Source organism: Protobothrops mucrosquamatus, unplaced genomic scaffold, assembly GCF_001527695.2.
Source record: "Protobothrops mucrosquamatus isolate PMUCROS unplaced genomic scaffold, P.Mucros_1.0 scaffold2064, whole genome shotgun sequence".
Classification (NCBI taxonomy): domain Eukaryota; kingdom Metazoa; phylum Chordata; class Lepidosauria; order Squamata; family Viperidae; genus Protobothrops; species Protobothrops mucrosquamatus.
In genome coordinates this window covers 36,264-53,684 of record NW_015388169.1, presented here as the reverse complement: position 1 = coordinate 53,684, position 17,421 = coordinate 36,264, and the positions used below count along the sequence as shown (strand labels likewise).

The 17,421-nt window shown below is 40.2% G+C and overlaps 1 protein-coding gene across 1 annotated transcript in view; it reads right to left on the bottom strand.

Moving 5' to 3' along the window:
* KIF5A (kinesin family member 5A) overlaps positions 1-17,421 on the bottom strand; it is a 59,722-nt gene that overhangs the window by 21,412 nt on the left and 20,889 nt on the right. Inside the window, exons 2-14 of the mRNA XM_029285683.1 lie at positions 11,558-11,645; positions 11,344-11,417; positions 11,080-11,184; positions 10,307-10,355; positions 10,073-10,128; positions 8,685-8,772; positions 6,931-7,055; positions 6,002-6,106; positions 5,070-5,218; positions 2,692-2,840; positions 1,549-1,724; positions 1,332-1,400; positions 297-503 (exon numbers count right to left, since the gene is read on the bottom strand). Of these exons, the coding sequence (XP_029141516.1) occupies positions 297-503; positions 1,332-1,400; positions 1,549-1,724; positions 2,692-2,840; positions 5,070-5,218; positions 6,002-6,106; positions 6,931-7,055; positions 8,685-8,772; positions 10,073-10,128; positions 10,307-10,355; positions 11,080-11,184; positions 11,344-11,417; positions 11,558-11,645 (1,440 nt within the window). The remainder of the gene's footprint in view (positions 1-296; positions 504-1,331; positions 1,401-1,548; positions 1,725-2,691; positions 2,841-5,069; positions 5,219-6,001; positions 6,107-6,930; positions 7,056-8,684; positions 8,773-10,072; positions 10,129-10,306; positions 10,356-11,079; positions 11,185-11,343; positions 11,418-11,557; positions 11,646-17,421) is intronic.

Sequence of the window (17,421 nt, the reverse complement as noted above, 5' to 3'; positions counted from 1 at the left end):
ACAGCACACCCATTCCCTTTGTCATGGGAATGGAAGTTTCACTAGTTAAACCACAAAAAAAAGGCTATGGTGAATTTATTATGCTGTTCTATGGTACTGCTATTCTGGAATCTTTCTCTAAGGAATCTCTGTATACCACCACTGTTTGCTTTTTGGCATCCTAACAAAACTTCTTTTGTTACTGAATGGCTTTTTAAGAACTTTATGAAGTCCTTTTGAAATTTTGATGAATGTATTGATTCTACAAGGGGCAACTCTGAGTCGTGTTTTACAATCCACAAGATCTCAGCACTTACCACTTTCTGAGACAACTCATCCACCAATAGCTGATTCTGCTGATTCTTATCTTCTACTTCCTGGGATTTCTGATCATAATTGACAGCCAGTTCCTCCAGAGCTTGTAGTACTTCCTTCACCTCTTCCTTAGCAGAATCATTCTCAGACTGCAGATGGCTTAGTTCCTGCTGCACTTTTTCATTGTCCCCACGAGTGGACATTAGCAGCTATCAGAAGGAAAAGGCAGGATGAGTTAGTGAGTAGTTAGAGAAATGTCAGAGGACATATAAGAAAGGAAGAAGAACAGGAAGGCGAAGTGAGGATGATGTAAAAAGAGGTAGAAATATATAGAGCAGGGATGTCAAACTGCCGGTCCGTGGGCCGGTTTCATCATACCGGAGCCACGCCCACCCCATTGCCGGCAATGGCAAAAAAGCTCCGATACGTTGCGTGACGTCATGTGACGTCGCGAGTTTGACATGTCTGATATAGAGATATATACAGAGTGCTGAGAAACAGAAGGCTGTTATGGTTATACTAGTCTTTCTCTACCCAACTGCCTTCTGATTATATCTCCATCAATTCCAGTCCGTGATGTAGCTTACTTAAAATGATCATAGCTGCAATCTAATAGAGCCTGAAGACACGTAACTGGGGAGGACTGGAATACAATTACAGTATTTAATTAAAGTGATGGGAAGACCAGGACAAAATCCATAGCCATCTACTAAGCTTATTAGGCAATGTTGGACACATCATCATCTCTCACAGGACTGTTGGGAGGACAATGTGATAAGAAAGAATGACCTATGACAGGGATAGGCAACCTTGGCTCTTTTATGACTTGTGGACTTCAACTCCCAGAATTCCTGAGCCAGCATGGCTGACTCAGGAATTCTGGGAGTTGAAGTCCATGAGTCATAAAAGAGCCAAGGTTGCCTACCCCTGACCTATGATATCATCTGCTTCTTTGAGGAAAGGCTGGCTTAAACTAGGTAACAAAGATAAAAAGTCAGGATGCATGTGCATAAAGGTACTCTAGGAAAATTACTCACCTCCTCCTGGTCCAGCATCTGCTCCTTTAGTTTCTCCATCAATTGGCTCTGCTGATTAATTTCATCATCCTGATTGGACAAAAATATGTCATTGCTTACTACCTTATGCTGCGTCCATGGTTCAGACAGGTAAGGCACAAAGAAAAGACATTGTGACTGAGATGGGGTTAAAAGCAACCCAGGAGAAGTTTACATGGGATGGAGGAGAGATCTCTACCTTGTCATCAAGCTGCTTGTAGAGTTTGCGGATCTCCTCCTCATACTTATGCCGCTCCTCATCGGAGATCCGGATGACAATGGAGGAGTTGTTATCATTAATGGGTGTCTCATCACAAGTATCAGGTACCACCTTCTCCTCATCACTCAACTGCTCTGTTTCTGGGACATTCTCACCTAAAAATGTTTAAATAGAGGACAAGGACATTTTCACACACTTATTTTACTGCTGTGTTTATTATGAATCAGAAGGTACCACAGTGCCTTTCAGGGACAGATCTGTGCAATGATTACATGAGAAATCACACTTTTTCACCATTCTAAAAATGTGAAACCCATTCAGAGGTATCAGAATTAAGGAAAGTAGGTGTCCTTTTTCAGGGCTAGATAAACTCTGAAATTCAAGGCCATTTTGGTCCAAATCTCTGAATTGAGAGTGGATTATGCAGTATTTTTTCACAATAAGCACCTAATATGTTAAAGGAATACTACATCTGTTTTATCATAGGAGTAAAGATAAAAAAATCCAATGAATAGAAATTACATCGCATAAGGTCCCAAGTTCACTCCTTAGCATCTCCATCTTCTGTCCATGCTGAATAATCTGACGATATATGACAGTAGTCTAAGTTGTTATGACTGTCCCTTGTATTTCAGCCCTCTTAAGACCCTTTGTGATATCTGCACTTATTATTTAGTTCCTAGGCAACCTGAGGCATCTTTATTACATCATATATACATACAGCATATGTCTGGGATCATCTGTCCTTAAACTACATGAATCAATGTTACATTTAGGACACTGATAACCATTTCCAAAGTCTTTCTATTAGGCAAATGCAGCTCCATAGAATGCAGTGTAGCCATAGTCCTTGCTTATATCCTTGCTTTTTTTTAATTTCCCACTCCAAATATTTATTGGCATAGTAAAAAAAATGAGGAAATGTGCAATTCTCATTGCTTGGTTTCAGGTTCAAATAAATTTTAGCCCAAAACAACCTGTTTAGTTGTATCTCGACCTGTCAACAAATGGTTGATAGACAAGAAATGCACCTATTGCTAATATCACTTAGATCTGAAAGACAGTGCAATCAATAACAAAGCAAAACAAACAGGACCTTTGTTTTCTTTGCACCCAACTTACCATTACGCCAACGTCCTAGCTCAGCCTCCAACTTGGCAATTGTCTCTTTGAGGGTCTTGTTCCTCTCCTTCTCCTTCTCAAATTTCTTCTTCCATTGTTCTGCTGTCAATTCCAGATTCACTGATGCTGTATTCTTGATTGTCTTGGCCCTGAAATGGAAGTGAATATCTTTATGGAGAAGACTTTGCTTTGTTTAATGGACATTCTGCTTTGATTGATCGACTGATTGTGCTAACTTGTTTTCAACTCCTAGCAACCACATAAATACATTTTGCTCATGATGTTATATCCATAATTGGATCTTTCAGGTTTTCCAACAGTGCACTCATTGCCACCAGAATTGAGTCCATCCACCTTGCTGCTTCTCTTTCCTTCCAAGACATTCCATTACACCTTCTTTATTATATTGATCAGCTTCCTGGTATTGACACAGATGACTGAAGCTCTAAAAATACAGGAAACTCTTACTATATTACTTTGCTCGTATCGTATATACTGACTAGCAAGAATAGGTTTTTAGGCTGGAGTTTACCTCAACCTTAGCAGAAGATGCTTATAATCAAACCTTGGCCCTTTCCATGCAAGGCTTGTGTTCCACAGCTGAAATCAGTCCTTCCCTAGGTGCCTCATCTCCAAAAATAGCAGCAGAATCATTTTACCTGGCTATTCCAATAGTAGCCTTTTCCAAACTAACATATTTTACTACAATTGTGATAATTCCAAAGCATTGAGATGACAGTTAGACTGCAAAATATCAAGAAAACACCATCTAATATCATACTTTTGAGCAAATGGGAAAATGTGAATCAAGAGAAAATGTTGCTTGAGCATAATGTTGTGATTTTGCTTACTGGTCCCTAAAGTAGGCCTTATTTTAACTTAAAAGAAGTAATATACATGGCTGTAATATACAATATTCATATTATTAAAGCAAGTTCAGTATAGAGCAGTGGTGGCGAACCTATGGCACGGGTGCCAGAGGTGGCACTCAGAGCCCTCTCTGTGGGCATGCGCGCCGTCGCCCCAGTCCTAGGCCTTCAGCTGGGTTTTATAAAACTGTTTCGCTTTAGACCTCCGCCACCGTGTGCAAAAAAAAAAGGTTCAATCAATCAGTCAATTTCAACTTCTCATGGGGAAAAAAAATCTTGCAAAGTTGGAATTGATTGATTGAACTTTTTAGTCCCACAAAGTCTGCTGTTACCATCGCAGCCACGCCCACCCAATGGGCCACGCCCACCCGGCACCCGACGATGCATAAGTGGGTTTTGTGTTGCAGTTTGGGCACTCGATCTCTAAAATGTTCGCCATCACTGGTATAGAGGTTAAAGTGTTGGCCGAGAAACCAGAAGACTGGGTTCTAATTCTGCCATAAGCCTAAAAGCCAGCTGAGTGACTTTGGGCCAGTGACTCACTCTCAGCCCAACTCATCTTGCAGGGTTGTTGTTATGAGGAAAATAGAGGAGAAAGAAGTATTAGGTATGTTTGCTGCCTTAATTACTTATAAATATTAAAGGCAGGATAAAAATCTAATAAATAAAAGTATGACAGAAGGATACAATTATTCTTATGTGTTTTTGTTTTCACTAACAGTTCTAAACATGTTGCATTTAGAACTCAGAGTTGTTCTTATACACAAGACCAGGGCTTTTTTTCTCATAGAACGCCCAGAACGGAGTTCCGGCACCTTTTTTGGATGGAACCTTATAGGGTAGGCAAGGCGGGTTGTATGACGTGTGTAAGTTCCGGCACCTTTTTTTTTTTTTTTTTTTTAGAAAAAAAGCACTGCACAAGACTAAATAGAATGTAGATGAGTAAGCATCACTACTTGCCTACCCAATATCATACAATCTAAGGTCCTGTATGCAAACAGAGATTTTTTTTATATATCAATTTAATCAATGTGTTTTTTTCACAAAGGATGTTAGGGAATTATTGTTCAATAAACAATGCTGAGAATTTTATTAGGAATTCCTCTCTTTCCCTTTCCACCCACTCAAGCTATAAATCTCAGGATTGCTTGGGGGAAAGGAATGACTGATAAATCTGTTCATACCCATAGTATACTGTAGATATTTTATGTTCCTTAGAACTTCCTTCTTTCCTTCCTTCCTTCCTTCCACTTTTTGAAGTACTAATATCTAAAGAATAATGTTTTAATATTAAAAAAAAACCTGGTACATTTCCAGCAACTTCCCCATCCTAGTCCATTTAGTAATTCATTTTACCAATTCTGTTTTACCCCTTGGAAAAACTAAGATTAGCTTTCCCCAATCAAGTGCTAGCTAATACCTGATATTAAAAATTTGTACTGAATACCAGATTGGGAAGGATAGAACAGGTAATATCCATTCAAAAAGCAATTCTGTCGGTATACTTACCGCTGTCCAAACATGAGAGTAGATTTGGTCTCAGCATCATTATAGCTGGAAGGAGAGCAGCAAATAAACATTGTTGTGCGGCAGTTCCCACCGAGGGAGTCCTGCAGGATGCGGGTCATCTTGCTATCTCGGTAGGGCACGTAGCTTTTCTGCATAAGATAATGGGAAGGAACATATTTGGCCTTTTTCACACAGACAAAATTGACCACAGAAATTCCAATCTACTCACAGTTCTTATCAATTAAAAAAAAAAAATCCTATACATCCAGTGGACAGGGACCAGCAAACTCATCTAGAAATTTTATCTTCCAGATAGGAAAAGGAAACCTAAATCATCAGAAGCAAATAATTAACAGGTAACAGCATATTTTCTAGAGCAGTCAACACATGAGTGTCAAACTCGATCGTGTCATGTGACATATTGTGACGTATCGTGACATTTTTTGCCTTTGCGGAGCCAGGGTGGGCGTGGCCTGCATGTGACACATCCGGCCTATAGGCCGCCAGTTTGACACCCCTGAGTCAACATGTTCCAGGAGTTTTGATCGTGTCAGATGCTTTAGCTACATTCTTCAAGCCTGTTGAATCACCATTCCCAGAAATCCAAAAGTCACATCAGCTATGAATTTTGGCAGTTATTCTTGGACTGTAACTTCAGATATCAGGCTTCTTCAACTCCCCTACTCCCAGAACAGCTGGTAGATGTCATTTTATTTTTTTTATTTTTTGGGTTGTGTTAATTGGAAGGATTGTTAATTTTGTCTGTCAGTTGCTATTTATGTTATTTATCATTTTGTTTATTGTTTTTAGTCCACTCAGATGCATGGACTTGAGATGGGTTGACATATATAAATCCTTATATATCTGTATAGCACCAGGAAAAATGGGGAAAACTGGCCAGCAATCTTTTTGTTAAGGGATGCGCTACTCACTGTGCCCTCAGCCAGAGCTGAGATAACATTCCCAAGTGCAGACAGAGATTTATTGATATTCTTGGCCTCATCCAACACAGCTCCCTCAGCTCCAGTCTTGCTGACCTGCCAGGAGAAGGTATTTGTTTATTATAATGGAGATAAATGTGTATGTTATAAGGACTAAATCCAAAATGAGGCTTTCTTCTCTGAATAAACAAGCTTCCTAGGTACTGGGAGGAAACCAACTGAACCAGCTAGAAGGCCCAAAGGAATTAGGACAGAAATGGATACCAATGAAAAGTAACTGTCCCAAACGTCTGAAATGTATTTCACTCCAAAAACAGCTCAAGAAAAACCCTTATCATTTCCTTTTCGGTGGCAGAGAGTTATGGCTGGCAAATCAGGGCCTAGTCTCCCATTCAGTGATTTCCCAACATATTATTCAGACTGATTGCCACCTGATTGCATTTAAGGCACATAGCTCTCTGGAGATCCCTAAGATACTGACTTGGAGACCCGTCATTCAAATAATGGGTTTCCTGATACCCAGGAGAGGAGAATGTGACATTTTAATCAGTCTTAACTTCAAGGTATATATTTTGTGAAGGCATTGCTGCGATACAGTACATGTCTGATGCTCACATTGCACTCATGTCAGAAGCACCAAGACGCTTCTGGGTTGAAAGGATTAGCTGGTGACATCACCATTTCCTGGGGGATGCCCAGTTGGGTGCTCCTCTCATGTCCCTGGCAGGAACTGGAGGGAAGGATGGGAGCTCACCCCACCCCATAGGAGCAGTCGGGTCTTGAACACGAGCTTGCTAACCTCCAACCCAGCTCCTAACAATGCAAGCCACCGTGCTCCCTATGTATGATGCTGATCTTAGTTTATGAAAGAAATCAAACGGCTTGCTTCCCCGCTCAGATCTCTTTTAAGCCCCAAGCACCTTTTCACTGCCAGCCAAATCCACCAGGTAAAGCTTCCCACTTAGTTTTTGCTCAGTCTCCATGTTCTCCTGCTTAATGTTGATAAGGAAGATGCTGTGACTCCGGGAACTGTGCTCATTCATGTCTGCAAGGTTAAGAGAGAGAAACAGGCAAATTCTGAGCAGAGATTCCCTGCACTGAAATTGTACAATATTCAGCCTACTGAGGGCTCTTTGAGGCATGGAGATTGGCAGTATTAATGAAAAAAGCTTAGCAAATGAGTTTGTCTACACCAGGGGTCAGCATGCCTGGCTGAGGAATTCTGGGAGTTGAAGTCCACAAGTCATAAAAGGGCCAAGTTTGAAGACCCCTGGTCTACACACTTGTCTGTTTTCTACTATAATCCTCATATGTGCAGGTCTAAAAACAAACATTACAGAAACTTATAAACGGTTTGATTTGAGATAATAAGCAATTATCATTTGAAGGCAGTATCAAAATGCTACTCCAGTTGAATATATTAAGAATTACATTATTTTCAGCTCTCTACAGGAAATCCATGTTCTCCACACCCCACACCCACAAGTTCTATAGTACAATACTTTGGGTTGCAGAAAAACACAACCAAACAAAATAGGTGATAAAAATAGTTGTGACTGCTTCCTAATTATAAATTGAGAACAGAAAGAATCCTTATGGACAGAAAATGGAGAGGCTGAGATTTACTGGTAATCTCTATCCGAGAACTAACTAGCTCTAACCCTGCTCAGCTTTATCAAAATTGGCTGCTGTAACCTTTAAGGCAGGGGTGTTCAAATTTGGCCCTTTTATGACTTGTGGACTTCAACTCCCAGAATTCCTCAGCCAGGCACGCTGGTTGAGGAATTCTGGGAGTTGAAGTCCACAAGTCATAAAAGGGCCAAGTTTGAACACCCCTGCTTTAAGGGATAGTTGTACTTTTTTTTATTAGTGTATAAATACGGTAACAGGAACTCATTCAGCCTCATACAGCCCATCATATAGATCTGGACTAAACATGGAAGTGCCTTTGCCCCCACCACTATAAAACTCTGCCCCTACCTGAAAGTTACATCACCACTGCCTGCACATAGAGTCTTGGCTCTGTCCTTCAGAGCATGGTCCTTAAAATCTTAAGTATTATCACTCTGGTTTTCCCTGAGCACTAGAACCTTTCTTTTCTTATATTTTCTTCAGTACAGATCTGTCTGTAGAGTCTATGACCCACTGAACCAATGAAGGAGTTGGTCCAAAGCTGAAACCAGTTGGTTGTTTTTTGTTTTTGTTTTTGCAGCCTGCAGCACAGAACATGATTTTCGATCCTATGGACTAACCAAAACAGGCAGCTCAAGGATTTCCAGTGTCTTGCCACCAGTTCCCACCCCATCCTGGCATCTTCTGCCTGAAATAACTACCTCAATCTGACCTAGAGACAACCCTCTCATTTTTGATGCCTTTCTGGATCTGCAAAAACAAGGAGGTACAAAGTTCTCAGAAAAACACTTGAAAATGCCCTAGTGCAGGGGTAGGCAACCTTGGTTCTTTTATGACTCGTGGTCTTCAACTCCCAGAATTCCTGAGCCAGCCATGCTGGCTCAGGAATTCTGGGAGTTGAAGTCCACAAGTCATAAAAGATCCAAGGTTGCCTACCCCTGCACTAGTGAAACAGAGATTCTTCCTGCTTTGTATGTAGGCTCCCCAACTGCCTGCTCCATATGCCATTATCCTTTCCCAATTGCGTATCTTCAAAACTCACTGGTGACAGCCACATGGCGGTTGGATTTTCCTTCATCAATGACATCCAGGATTTCTTCAGGGCTGGAGACAAACCGTTCAGTGCAACCCTTAAGCGAAAAAGAAAAAAGTTTTTTGCTCCTAATCCCATCACTCCCTTCAGTTAATCGATAAGCTTTGTTCCTAGTCCCTCAGTCTTGCACCTGGGTAGCTTTTTCTGACTTATCTCAAAGGGGCTTTTTCAAAAGGCAACTGGACTTTGTTTTTTCCTTGAGGAAGACATTTCGTTTCTCATCCAAGAAGCTTCTTCAGTTCTGACTGACTTTCTTGGATGAGAAGTGAAATGTCTTTCCTCAAGGAAAAAACAAAGTCCAGTTGCCTTTGGGAAAAGCACCTTTGAGATAACCATGATCTGGATGACTGAGAATCTCCACAGACTTGTCCTGCTCAATAACAGAAATGGGTGATTTAGTGCCCTCTGGTTGTAATGGACTACAAACTCCCACAATTCCTCGCCATTGGTTTTGCTGCTTGAGATTGATGCAAAAATGTATAAATTTGTATAATATAATTACTTAAAATATCTGGAGCTTGTCTATCTGTTCTAAAAAAGGATATTTAGGAAGAGCAGAATTTTTGGGGAGAATCTTTCCATCCCACGCAATACTATAGATCAGGGGTGTCAAACTCAATTTCATTGAGGGCCGCATCAGCATTGCGGTTGCCCTTGGGGGGCCGGGTGGGTGTGGCCAGGGTGGGTGCGGCGTACTGGGTGGGCATGACCAGCTCTACATCGTTCGCGTCAAGGGTGCCTGTGGGGGCCTGGGCAGGAGTGGGACAGATCTGAGGGTCTCTGGCAGAAGGGGGTGGGACCGGGGCAAGCGCCAAGGCATGGTGCATTTCTTCATTCCTCACAAAGGGTGACACCTCCCCAGCATGCACCCAGGGGGCGGGGCCAACAGGGCAGGGGCTGTTTCCTCACTGTTTCCGGACAGCCTTGTGGAGCTAAGACTGATTGCATTTCAGCATAGATGGCCACCACAAAATTGTACATTGGCTCCCGGCCGGCCTGGGCCAGGGCCAAGGCAGCGGGGGCCATTCCCTCACTGTTTCCAGAATGGCTTCGCGGGCCACATGAAACCACTTCGCGGGCCACATCCGGCCCCCGGGCCTTGTGTTTGACATGTCTGCTGTAGATCCTATTTTTACGTCTCTCTAGTATGTGGTATTTTAAAAAATAGCAAAACTTCTTTTAAGATGTAATGCTTTCATTGATTTTGGTACTACAGTACCTAAAGTCAGACTTTTCAATCTTGCTCCTCTGTCAATAAAATTTGGTACTGAGATTGACCATTGCCCAGTATTGATCTTTTTAGGGAACATTTTAGTTTAATTTCCCAACTATCTCACCTTCACAAATGGCACACGGTTCTTATCCTCATGAACTGAGAGATTGGTCTTCGTCACTGGGGATGAATAAGAAATGGGTCCAAGAGAGCCCAATGAATCCAAGGAAATATGTTTTATTTAAATTACCCGCTATCTTCACAATTGCCAAAATTCTTCCCAGGCCATTGATTTGTTCTATCTCCTGGCTTGCTCTCCACCCCACGTGATATTTCATATCCCTTGAAGCTCGCTCACCATCTAGCAGATCACGGATTTTGTCCAGGTAGATTTCAAAGTAAGAAACCTGAGAGGAGAAGGAATAAAAAAATGAAAAATGGGAAGATGGGAAATTACCTCTGCTCTGGTTCTCAAGGATACACGCCTTTCCTGCAGCAAACAACTATACAATATCAGATATTCCAAATAGGTAACTTGAATCTTCCAGATGGGGATTGTGAAGCTTTTAGCCTTTTTGTAACAAATACAATAGAGTAATAGGACAAAAAAAAGCAAGTTTCTATCAATCGAGTAGGTCCAAATATGGTGGAGTACAGTTGCTATCAGTCCTAACTACTGGTAATAGATCTAGAATATTCTTAGCAGAGGTGGCATAACAGAACCTGCCATTTGAAGTAGTAGTAGTAGTAGTAGTAGTAGTAGAAATAATAATAATAATAATAATAATAATAATAATAATAATAATAATAATAATAATAATAATAATAAAAATAAAGTTGGAAGGGATCTTGGAGGTCATCTAGTCCAACTCCCTGCTCAGGCAGGAAACCCTATACCATTTCAGACAAAAGTCACAGGACTACTGGCACCATCTAGCTGTATTCCACTCACCTGGCCATGGCGGGCATGATTTAAGGAAAACTGCACTAGTTGGTGCATGAAAGCAAGTGGTGGAACACCTGCCCAATGTTCTAAGAACTTTCTGGAGTTAAGGAATGGGACAGAATGCTTCAAGCAGATAAGTAATAAGCACTCTCTATATCACTAGTCCCTCCTTGTATGTCTCTGACCTTAATGTGGAATTCCAGGTTCTCATCCATGGAATAGATGTGGTTGAAGATGTCCTGGGCAATGCGTGGGATGATGCCCATGAGCTGGGAATCATGCAGTTTGCCCTAGTGGAACAGAAGAATTGACAGTAAGTTCAACAAGCCCTCCCAAATTCTTCAGGTAAGTTTGATTCCTGAAACCTAGGATCTATTTGTAGACGCTACAATCAGGCCTGTGTTTTCTAATTATAGACCAGCTTTAAAATATGTTAGAAACCTCCTCACCTCCATGGTGTGAGTCTTTCCAGAAGACGTCTGCCCATAGGCAAAGATGGTTCCATTGTACCCAGCCAGCACGTCTGCCCAAAAAAAAAAAAAAAGGAAGATGAAGGACAAAAATAAACTTAGCCATTTTTAATGGATATTATTTATTCTCTTCCTGCTGCCCTACCCAAACAATCCTATTAAGTACCTGAAATTCTACCATGCCCAGACTGACCTTTGACAATCTGCATGGCACAAGCATGATACACTTGTTCCTGTGTAGTGTTGGGTGGGAAGACTCGGTCAAAGACATAAGGCTTGCCCTGCAGAGGGACACAGAAAGATAAAATAGTAGATTAGAATACCCAAATGTTTACATGAAGTATCCAGTGTATTATTCTTGAAAAACAGTGCCTAGAGGATGTCATGGTCTAGATGGGACAAAATAAAATCGGATTAATTCCCTCCATAATTGAATTGCTATACATCAGTAAGCATTCAGAACACCAAACACTGGAACCAATATTATTTCACCTGAAGTCTGATACATACTTGGAGGATAGGAGAAGGGTGAAGATCCTGAACTCATGGCTGTTACTTAAACAGCAGGTGGAGACCATGGTGGGTGGCATTTGCTTCACTTCAGTTGATGAGCCAGTTATGACTTTATCTGGACCAAAGATGATGGAATCATGTCTTGATCTCATCTGGATTACTGTAATGAGCTCTAATGACCCAGACTTTGGATATGATCCAGAATCTACAACTGATTAATCCTGTCATAGTTAATAATATTTCTCTTGAGGTTATAGCACTGGCTACCTATAAGTGCCAGTAACAACTCACAAAACCCATTATCAGATTGCATTCCTAACAAAAAAAATGGCTTATTACCAGAATGGATAAATAGAATAGAATAGAATAGAATTCTTTATTGGCCAAGTGTGATTGGACACATAAGGAATTTGTCTTCGGTGCATAAGCTCTCAGTGTATATAAAAGCTATAAGTGATAAATCGTGACCATAGTCATCGTAAAAATACATTCATCATAAATCATAAGATACAACACTTAGTGACAATCATAGGATACTAAATAAGCAATCAACATAAATCATACTAGGAAACTAAATAAAACAAATTGTAAGATACAAGCAACAAAGTTATAGTCATAAGGAGATAAGGAGATAGGTAATAGGAAAGATGAGAAGAATAATAGTAATACAGCCTTACTAAATAGTTTGACAGTGTTGTGGGAAATAGTTGTTTAGCAGAGTGATGGCATGGGGGAAAAAACTGTCCTTGTGTCTAATTGTTCTGGTGTGCAGTGCCCTATAGCGTGTTTTTGAGGGTAGAAGTTTTTCTTCAGCTCCTTGGAGAACTGCCATTTCTATCACCAGCCTAAGGGCAAATGCTATTGTCACATCTTACTTTGTGGCTTTTACAACAAGTTCTTAGAATAGTCTAAGTGCTGCTAAGATGGTTCATGGCTTCACATTCTGGGAAGCCCAGCCAAAGAATACTTCAGGGAAATGTCCACTGGAAGATGATGGAGCAATTAGAACAGGAAAAAAAAAGGTTTTGCTTTCCTCAGTAATGAAGCTTTTCAGTCGAATACCTTGCTGAGTATAAGTGCTTTTCATGTCGGGAGGAATTTTTTTATTATTTATTTATTTATTTATTTATTGGTTCAATTTCTATGGCTGATCAATTCAGTCAATGACTCTAGGTGGCTTACAATTCAAAAAATATATTACACTTTCTTCCCCAATCTATCAGAAAGACTGTTTACACAATCCATTTGATCCAGTCAGTCACTAACTTGACCAAAGGTAGTTACTGGCTGTTCTAGCAACACACAATCATATTAACTAGGTCCAAAGTTGCCTTGTTGTGGAATAGAAAATTCCTAGCCACTTTCACCTGGAAGTACCTGGTGTTCTATGAATTATTGCACTAGGAGTGTACAAGACAAAGCTTAATGCCCTAATGATGGTTAGGCAGGCAGTAATAGACTTTGTTTAGGAGCTGCAGCCAATCAGGTCATGCAATGAATTCTGTAAGCAGAGACCCTTTTTTCAAACACTTTATGTCTCCAACTCTATTCTCTGAAAGACAGCTGGGAGGGCTTTATAATCTGCCCCAAATCTTTATTCGGGTATGGTGTCCCCAAAGCACAGTTGACTGGGTGTTTTTCATTTTAAAAAAAACCTGTGTTAAAACTAAACCATTCTTGCCCCATTACTGACCAAGTTATGGTGTTCCCAAAACACATTTACCTTACTATTAGGGTTCTGTTTTTGGCAAGTTGAAAGATTTGAGAGCTTGGGCTAGATCAGGGGTAGGAAACCTTAGCTCTTTTATGACTCATGGACTTCAACTCCCAGAATTGGGGGTTGAAGTCCACGAGTCATAAAAGAGCCAAGGTTGCCTACCCCTGGGCTAGATCATACGATACATACAGTATACAAGAGATCATGAGTTCTGGGGTAGACTGTGAATAAGGAGCTGTCCAAATGCTGATTCATTTAAATGTAGGTTAGGTGGACTTTTTGCTGCATCTCTATCAGCTACAACTATACTATCAAAAAGCAAACATCAAGACAACAGGCATAATGTTGGTCCTGAAGTTAGGCACACTGCAGTAGAGTTCCTGACTTATGTAAATTTAAGCGGAGCAATCACCTAAGAAGTGAGATAGGACTCACATAGCACACTTAACTTGTAACTGAATCACAGAATACAGTGAAACATAAACTAGCCAAACAGGCTGGCTTTACACAACATGATAAGCACATATACAAAAGCTAAACAAGATTAAACTCAACCAATTTAGCATGCTACACCAATGCATCTGCTTCTCTTTTTTCTGACTTGTTAAAGTGTGCGTTATGTGAATGCCGGTGAGGGTTATTCAGACCCATTCAACCTACCGACTTGAGACAATATATACCTGGGGAATTTCTCAAAAATATGAGTGCCTGACCTGAAAATCAATTAGACAGTTAAAAAAATTATGAGGACGCTGAACAGCACTGAAAAATATATTCAGTGATTCACCTTCAGCTTATTGGACTGGTTTATAGGGCCCATGGGTATAGAAACAGCTACTTGTTTTATGTCCAGACAGATGTTTTTCCATCTGCAAATGTTATAGTGCCCATGTTTATCATCTGAAAGGCATATCCAGGACACAAAACATGTTCTAGCCTGCCATTACTCAACTCATAGTAAGCTGAATACACAGTGGCCTCTACATATTTAGCATAATAGCTTATGCAGTTAATCTGCACCTGCTTCCTAACTTTATCACATTCGCATATAGTGAATTACATCCTGCTGCCCTATTTCTGAGGAAAGCACTTCTTAAATAAATCTGATAAAGGTTGGAGAGGGGAATATTAGATGAATGGAACATGTTGCTCTTGTGATATTTCCTCTAATGTACCATTCTATCATCCTGCAACAGTCCAAGGTTGCAGCCTGAAAAATCAAAGCTCCAGATAACATAATACTGTAATTGTAATACTGAGAATAAATCATGGGCATATTCACAAGGTGAATGCCATGATGGGCATGGTCAATCACAAATCATTCATTTGCCAGAAGTACGAGCTTCTAATTTTCCCTCTAATCTCTCAGGGTATTTCATACCACCTAAGTTCAATCTTTTAAACAGGAACCCTGGACAGTCTGATGGAAGGTGGCTGGTATTCCAGGTACCATGCTGGACAGTTATATGGACAGAACCAGAGGCAAACTCAGGTTAAAATCACCCTACATCTCACTACCAAATGTGCATTACACTACTTACAGAGAGTAGATATTTTATTTCAATTTCATTATACGTATCCCTGCTTACAAAATGTGTAGCTGAAATTCTTCTCGACCTAGTTCAGCATGCAATTAATTGTGCACAACATTCATTTGAACGGGGTGCAGTATACCTTATCCCATACAGCAGGGGTGTCAAACTGCCGGCCCACGGGCTGGATGCGTCATGCCAAAACCGCACCCATCCCATTGCCGGCAATGGAAAAAAAGTCACCATACGTCGCAACACATCACGTGATGTTGTGAATTTGACACCCCTGCCATACAGTAATGTGACCTACAGTATGCTTTGTGCCATTAATTGCTAGTGATGACTGCTATTGAAAATGGCTGTAGGCTGCTCTACTGTTTTGAAGAAGAGATTCTAGCTTAATAGATTCCTTCATTTACAATTGATATTTATTATAACAAAATTATATTTTGTTATTTGTTGTAACAAAACTACAATAAATTTTGTAAAATTACAATATATTTATTATAACAAAAAAATCTGCAAGTACTGATGCTTGGTCCAATTTACAGCACCAGTCACCGCTAACTGTTTATAATGTAGGTAACTTAAAGATATATTAGCTCTCCTGACTAATAATTATGGTTAATTCCCCCAAATTGGAAAATACCAATTTGGGGAAGGTTACATTAGATCTTCTTTTTCATACATCCTTCAGTGACAAATTTTACCATGGAAAATTTGTACCATGGTTTGGTTTATTCCCTTACCAAAATGCTGCATTTTAATACTCAAGCTGTATACAAAATTGTTTGAAGAAGATGATGAGTAAGTTAATTCTTACCCGGTCAGAAATACGGTATACAACCTCAGTCCATCCCAGACTGATACTGTACCAAAACAAAGAACAGATGGAAACTGTATTTTCTGCCCAAAAAAGATCATATTTAGCCCTTGACAAAGAGTGGTTGGGAAGAAAACAGGATGTTTATGATCATAAATAGAAATGCTAAATGATACACAGCAGTTGCTGAAATCATTCGGTATGTATTCTTAGCTATTCTATAATAAATTACTCATTAGAGATTCATGGATTCTTATATGCATGTTTAATTAGCTTCAGCCCAGCTTGCCAAAAAGACATAGCTTCCAATTATGGCTTCCCAATATCAACTTTTCTGTTCGGTGTGGCATGATTACAGTATACTTGCTTTGCTTAATTTGCTAATCATACAATAAAGTCAACATTACCAAAGTGGATGAGATGTCCCATTCATCTCAAAGTTCAGATGATAGAATGATATGTTGAAATGACCTGGGGGGGGGGGATGGAGAGAGATGCTACAGATGGAATGAACAGATAGGAAAGGGCACAACCCACAGCTGCATAATGGGCAGAAAAAGAGATTCAGAAAAGAATCTCCCTAATTTCTCAGGCTGTAAAAGAGATAACAGGAGATTAGTACTATCAAATTTGCAAGATTCTTATAATGTAATCTTAGAATAAAGTAGAATTATCTTATCTAATCATGTTTCCTGTCTTGTCTACCTGGGAAGGCTGACAGAAAATGGGAGAATCAGAAAAGGTACCAATTGAGGGAATTACCTCATCTGTTCTTCAATGATTTTGGCACTTTGTTTATATTTTTAGTGGCAGGGTGATGGCGGACACAGGACAATAATCTAATTAATAATAACTGAGCTGTGAAAAAGCACTTAGGTAATTGAGAACAACCAATTTCAAACCTACCCCAGTGTTCATTCAGCATGTTGAGTCTTGTGTCAATTTAAACATGAACACACACAGAGAGAGATACATACATATGGCATGAGCTTTCATGGGCTAGACTCCACTTGATCAGATGCAGCTGCTGAAGTGAGTTTAAGACAGCAGAAGTCATCATATTCCTGCTATCTTCGTAAGGGGCCTTGAGGATGTTATTTTTTCCACAACAGACACAATGTAACTAGTCGTCTGAAAATTGACTTTTAGCTAATCACAGCTTTGTCAGACCCAATTATATTGAGACACCTAGAATCTACCATATTGCTTATCTTCACAGCTTCTCCTGGTACTGCTAGATGAGATAACCAGATTCTGTAACAAAAAGACCAAGGCCAATGAGACTGCAGCTGCTGTATTAGGTAAAAGCAAATGTGATGCCTTTTTTTGGACCTACCTAGGGGAAGGAGGCAGATGGCTCTCCTATCAGCTATTGCTCTACTGTCTCTTGAGTGTGACAGTTTTGGGGTCCAGCAGGAAAGTTAAGAAGGTCAAATCATGAAAGGGTTTCAGCTAAGCAACTTTGAAAAAAA